At 28.8% G+C, this 6,327-nt stretch overlaps 3 protein-coding genes across 3 annotated transcripts in view; 2 read left to right on the top strand and 1 right to left on the bottom strand.

Moving 5' to 3' along the window:
* LOAG_18725 (succinate dehydrogenase) overlaps positions 1-2,945 on the top strand; it is a gene marked incomplete at both ends in the record, with an annotated part of 7,168 nt that extends 4,223 nt beyond the window's left edge. Inside the window, 4 exons of the mRNA XM_020451388.1 lie at positions 390-582; positions 1,575-1,769; positions 2,331-2,447; positions 2,859-2,945. Of these exons, the coding sequence (XP_020304832.1) occupies positions 390-582; positions 1,575-1,769; positions 2,331-2,447; positions 2,859-2,945 (592 nt within the window). The remainder of the gene's footprint in view (positions 1-389; positions 583-1,574; positions 1,770-2,330; positions 2,448-2,858) is intronic.
* A 959-nt stretch (positions 2,946-3,904) lies between these two features.
* Positions 3,905-4,078, bottom strand: LOAG_11673 (hypothetical protein; the record flags this gene model as incomplete). The annotated part of the gene is made up of 1 exon (XM_003147192.1): positions 3,905-4,078. The coding sequence occupies one exon, from the start codon at positions 4,076-4,078 to the stop codon at positions 3,905-3,907; it is 174 nt and encodes a 57-aa protein (XP_003147240.1).
* Positions 4,079-5,093: 1,015 nt separating this feature from the next.
* The window catches only part of LOAG_18724 (succinate dehydrogenase flavoprotein subunit), a gene marked incomplete at its 5' end in the record, with an annotated part of 4,218 nt that continues 2,984 nt past the window's right edge, over positions 5,094-6,327 (top strand). Inside the window, 4 exons of the mRNA XM_020451387.1 lie at positions 5,094-5,241; positions 5,481-5,657; positions 5,763-5,940; positions 6,043-6,222. Of these exons, the coding sequence (XP_020304831.1) occupies positions 5,094-5,241; positions 5,481-5,657; positions 5,763-5,940; positions 6,043-6,222 (683 nt within the window). The remainder of the gene's footprint in view (positions 5,242-5,480; positions 5,658-5,762; positions 5,941-6,042; positions 6,223-6,327) is intronic.

The raw sequence follows: 6,327 nt of genomic DNA, 5'->3' as shown, positions 1-6,327 counted from the left end.
TATATATATGTATATATATATATATAAACTGTAGAATTTCACTATATTGAATTTATTACATATGTTAATTTGCTATATCAGTTCTTAAATATTCCACTTAGTTTATTTGGTATCTCATGTTTATTCAATCAAATAATACTTTTATTTGACCAAATTTAGGACAGAATAATGTAAAATGAAGAACAGAATGGAAATTTAGAATAGAAAATGGAATGAAATTGTAAATTAGTTGTACAAAATAATTAGAATTAATGTTTCGGGAATTGAAAATTAAAATTAAAATTAATCTAATTTTATTTCCCTTAGCGATAATTAAATTTCCTAGTATTTAACATTCATATTAAACTATTATGGAAATTTCACAGTCTAAATAATTCATATACATATAGCATATTGGAACAAGCAAAATCAACCAATTCTAAAATTCCGGATTTACCGCTTGATGCGGGCGAAGCTACGCTTGCTAACCTGGATAAGATGCGCTTTGCAAAAGGTGACATTTATACTGGTGCTTTACGATTAAAAATGCAAAAAACAATGCAAAAACATGCGGCTGTCTTTCGACGTGGCGATATTTTACAGGTTAATTTGCTAAACAAATTATGGTACTTGTTTGAATTCGAACAAATTATGGTACTTGTTTGAATTTAAACAAATTATGGTACTTGTTTGAATTTAAACAAATTACGGTGCTTGTTTGAATTTAAACAAATTATGGTACTTGTTTGAATTTAAACAAATTATGGTACTTGTTTGAACTTAAGCTATAAGGCGAACTTTTAAAGCTAATTTAAGGAACGTAAAGTGGACAACAATTATGGGCCTTTTAAACAAAACAAAAAAAAAGAAATTAAGCATGCAAAACAACCTCCCATATCATACTATAATCACTGTTATAATTGCTAGTTTCATCTTAGTGATCGGAATCGTATCATATTGAAGTACTAAAAGAGTATTAAAATAAATTAATTTTACTTAATTAAACAAATAATACTAAACCACTAATTAATATGAAAGGGATTTAATGATGAAATAATGTTAACCATTATTCATTCTGATTAATACAAAGAATACTTAAGTGATATTTGTTGTTAACTTAATGATGGGACGATGTTAACCTTTATTAATTTTTTAATTAATAATTTTTTAATTAATATAAAGTGGTCTTAATAGAAAAGATGTTAACCGTTATTAATTCTAATTAATATGAAATGAACTTAATGATGGAAAGATATTAACTATTATTAATCCATAGGTGATGCATTTGTTTTTTTAGCACTTATTAATAAGATATTAAAACTGTAATCTAATTTACTTACTTTTCTTCTAAATTTTAATTTTTGCTTTTTTTTCCTCCCTCTTTTATTTTTATCTTTTTTTTCAATCTTTCCTCTTTATATTTTTAGTTCTAAATCATTTTCCTAATTAATTTCCTGTCATTTTTATCATCAAATAATGAATTTTTCAAATAACTAAGCCCAATTATGCGAATAAAATGTTTGATTAAGTAAATGAATAAATAAATTAACAATGCTAATTAAGGTTTATTTTATTAGTGTAATATCAAATTTTAGGAAGGTATCAAACAAATGGAAATTATCTATGGTGAACAAAAACATCTGAAAACTGCTGATCGTGGATTAATTTGGAATTCGGATCTAATTGAAACATTAGAGTTGCAAAATTTATTACTTTGTGCTATGCAAACGATCGTTGCAGCAGAAGCTCGGGAAGAATCTAGAGGAGCTCATGCTCGGGATGATTTTAAGGTAATATTTAGTGCTTACAGTAGTAGTAAAGTAAGGTAACTCGTTACTCATTACGGTAATTCATATTCGGAAGTAATTTTAAGGTATGATTTGAAGGTAACTTGATGCTTACAGTAATAGCAAGGTAATTTGTTACTCATTACGGCAATTCATATTCGGAAGTATATTTGGAACTCATATAATTTTAAGGTGTAATTTTAGGACAACTTAGTGCTTGCAGTATGCTACTGCAGTATGCAGTATGTAACGTAACTTGTTACTCATTACGGTAACTTCTACTCGAGAATAATTTTAAGGCATGATTTGAAGGCAACTTAATGCTTGCAGTAGTAGCAAGGTAACTTGTTACTTATCATGGTAACTCATAATTGAGAATAATTTTTTAAGGATGATTTTATGGTAACTTAATGCTTGCAGTAGTTTCAATATAACAGCAAGGTAACTTGTTACTTGTTAAAATAACTCGTACCTAAGAATAATTAAGAATATTTGCAATATTTTCTTTTCTTTTTTCCTTTTAATTACTTACATTAATATTAATAATAATAAATTCGGTTACAGCAACGAGTCGATGAATTTGATTATTCCATGCCATTAGCAGGACAAATAAAAAACCACTTGAACAACATTGGCGTAAACATACAATCATTAATCAAAATCCGGAAACCGGAAAAGTTTGTTCTTTTATTTATAATACTTTCTATCCTCAATTCTTTCTTTTTCCCTCATTCTGAGTTTATTTCATTTTTTATTATAATAACAAGATGAAATATATGTTCAATTCAATTGTTCAACTAACAAAAGTCTAGTTGTACCGTATTTTTAAATGATAATAATTAAATAAATTCCAGAAAATAAATGATAATTTCCGGAAAATACAACAGTTATATTACCATTGAGATAAATTTCCCAGTAACTGGATAATAACAAAAACCTATTGTAAAAAAAAAAAAATCTTTTTTTATTCTTTCCATCTGTCTATCCACTTTTTGCCTTTCATAAGCATTGAGCATTAGTGAAATTTTTGTGTAATGTTACAATTTTCAGTAATGAAATTTGTTAAATTTTAAAAATTAACATCCATTATAGGTTTCATTGAGTTATCGACCAGTAATCGATCAAACATTGGATGAGAATGAAGTGGAAACTATACCGCCAATAATTCGAAAATACTAAAGAAAAAATAAACAAATAAATTCAAAATTAAAAATGTTAAATTTGTAATGAATTAACGATGAATAAAAATGTGGAAATTGAACATGTATTTGATCATTTCCACTAAATTGTTTGTTTGTTTTGTTTTTGTTTTTGTTTTTTTTTTTTTTTTTTGTCCGTAACGTGAAATGTTTACGTAACATTTACTGAACTTGTGTTTAGTCAGTTCCATTAAATCGTTTGTTAGTTTATTTTTGTTTTTTTTTTTTTGATTTTGTTTTGAATTCATATGCATTTCCATGTTATTCTTAGAATAATAAATTTCAAATAAGCATAAATAAATAAATTTCACGTAATATTTTATTGCCTTTACGTGATATTCAATTTTCTTTACGTGATACTCGATTCTCTTTACATGATATTTGATTCCGTTTACGTGATATTCGATTCCCGCTATGATGTTGTTTATCATTGTTTAACGGACATCACTAAAATACGATAAATACAAATGATATTATTGATTGATCAGTTCATTTTCATAATTATAATAACGATTAGTCTACTGTATTCATCAACAGTATTTCTCTCATATGATCATACCATTTCTTCATACCATTTTTTACATACTATTTTTCTTCATACCATATCATACCATTTTTTTTTAGGAATTTAATTCAACCATACTTTCTTTCAAAATTATTGGAAGGATAAACTACACTACAAGATGATGGATGCATTACATATCGTTTACCGCTGGCATTTATTATTTCTACCATTTCCAACTCGTTACGTGATACGGTACCTATCGTACGTGAATTATATGGTAACTCATTTTTAACAGTATTTCATGTTTTTATTGCAAATGATGTGTAAAGTGCAAATGCACCAATGTATTAATGTCTAATTCCTATTAGCGCCTATCGTTTCTACCATTTGCGCCTTCTCTTTTCTTACTTTTCTGAATGTGTCTACAAGTGTATCTATGCATTAAAGTATGTCTCTGTGTATGTATGTATGTGTGTATGTGTGTATGTATGTATGTGTGTGTCTGTGTCCGTGTCTGTCTGTGTCTGTGTATGTAGAAGTGCTATATACATATAAATCAACAGCGCACAATCCAACCGAACATCGTGTCTCTCATCTGCGCTCGACATTTTCTTTATTGAATAATATCGAATAATTCCGCTTGGGGATATTTCTTCGCTTTCCTTTTCTATATTTCATTGAAGAATTGTTTAACATTGTATCACGTTAATATTACATTAGTCGCGTATTACGTTGACGTTAATATTACGTTAATCACGTATTATTTACATACGTGATGTTAGTTTTATCTTTTATATACGATATATTGTTAGCTAGTTAAATATAATTAATAGATATTAATGCTATTTTTGTTATTTATGTTTGTAATGCTACACGTATTATTATCATAAATATGTTATGCGATCTTTTTTTTTTCCTATCATTGAAATTGTATAGCTGGAATGAATATTTCCGGAATATATTCCGGCCATATATTCGAAATGATTGGCTATTCTAAGCCATTTTTCTTCTATCCTCTCTTTCCTCTTTTCAAACAATCATTCGAATGAGAAATATTTGAGGTTAAGATAAACAGAATAGGTAATTCATTGCTATTCGTAGCATGTACGTCGTAATTCATTGACACAACATGGGTACCAAATTAAAGTGAGTCACTTCTTGATTCAATTTCTTGGCTAATTCTTGTATCTTCTGGATTAAATTAAATAGAATACTATCAGTAATTAATAATAAAAGTAATCATCACTGTAAATAACCGTAATAGGATGATAATCTGAAAGTGTTAATGGAAATAGTTGGCTTACTTTTCCTATTCTCTAAATACATTTCAAACAATAATATCATTCGTCTATTACTCATTCATTTTTCCGTGAAAAATTAGTGATTTGTTTGCTTTAATGAATTTATCATTGAAAATCATAAGTAGTTATAAGTAAGAGATAATTAACCATTTTTTTTTTCTTGCTTTTCCACAAAGCTTAAATCATTACCGATGCAGTAGGTTAGCATGATCGATATGATAGTCAGTTTTGGAATTAAAATGGATTTACTGGGATAATTTTAGAAAAAATGATTTATACTGGAATGATTGTAAAAGAAATTGACTGATATTTCATTACAGGGATGTTAAGTGTAGCTCGTTGTTTGGTGACAAAAACATGTCACCAAAGAGCATTTTCATTATCGGCGTTACGTAATGAAACGAAAATGTCTAGTGTTGCGGAATATCATATTGTTGATCATGCGTATGATGCTGTTGTCGTTGGAGCTGGTTGGTTATCTTTTTCTTTCCATATATTTATCGTCATACTTTAATAAATAAGATATACTTCATCAAGAATAACTGGAAATTTTAACAACCAAGATCCAAAGATTATCTGTATTTTTCATTTGATAGTAATGAAAACTTCAATGTAGAAATAAGATCTAAACAACTGATAAAGTGCAGAGGTCATATTACTTTAAGGCGGTTTTTTTTTGTTCATTTGCTAGTTTGCTCAAAATTTACAGGTGGAGCTGGTTTACGAGCTGCTATGGGTCTTTGCGAAGGTGGTCAAAAAGTTGCGGTAGTTACAAAATTATTTCCAACACGATCTCATACGGTTGCTGCTCAAGGAGGTGTTAATGCAGCTTTAGGTAACATGAATCCGGATGATTGGCGATGGCATTTCTACGATACTGTTAAAGGTATTATCGTTATAGTGAAACAAAGTTATCAGCTAAAGCTGCAATAAGCATGATATAATTTTAGCATTAGTATAAGGTACATATTACTACTTAAGATAATTGCAGGAAGTGATTGGTTAGGAGATCAGAATGCTATACATTATATGACTCGTGAAGCAGTTCGTGCTGTTATTGAATTGGAAAATTATGGCATGCCTTTTTCACGAACAGAAGAGGGTAAGATATATCAGCGTTCATTTGGTGGGCAAAGCAACAATTTTGGTAAAGGTGGCATGGCTCGTCGGTATGTTTTGTTTTCTATTTCAATATTTTTAACGTCCTTTGAATAAAACACATTTTCATATATTATGCCGTTTTTTTTTTCTTTTTCAAATTATAATTGAAGGACGTGTTGCGTAGCAGACCGTACAGGACACTCAATGCTGCATACGCTGTATGGTTCATCACTTCAATATAATTGTCAATATTTCATCGAATATTTCGCACTTGATCTTATGATGGATAAAGGAAGATGTGTTGGCATTATCGCTATGAACCTTGAAGATGGAAGCATGCATCGTTTCCGGTATATTCCGGTTTTTATGCGCAACAATACGATCAGTGTATGTTTGAATGGTAGTTCGTGTTGTTGGACGGAATAATCTATGTGACTTATGTGATTAAAAGTCAT

This window comes from Loa loa (genome assembly GCF_000183805.2).
Source record: "Loa loa unplaced genomic scaffold supercont3.469, whole genome shotgun sequence".
In the NCBI taxonomy this organism is placed as follows: domain Eukaryota; kingdom Metazoa; phylum Nematoda; class Chromadorea; order Rhabditida; family Onchocercidae; genus Loa; species Loa loa.
This window is presented reverse-complemented; position numbering and strand designations above follow the sequence as displayed.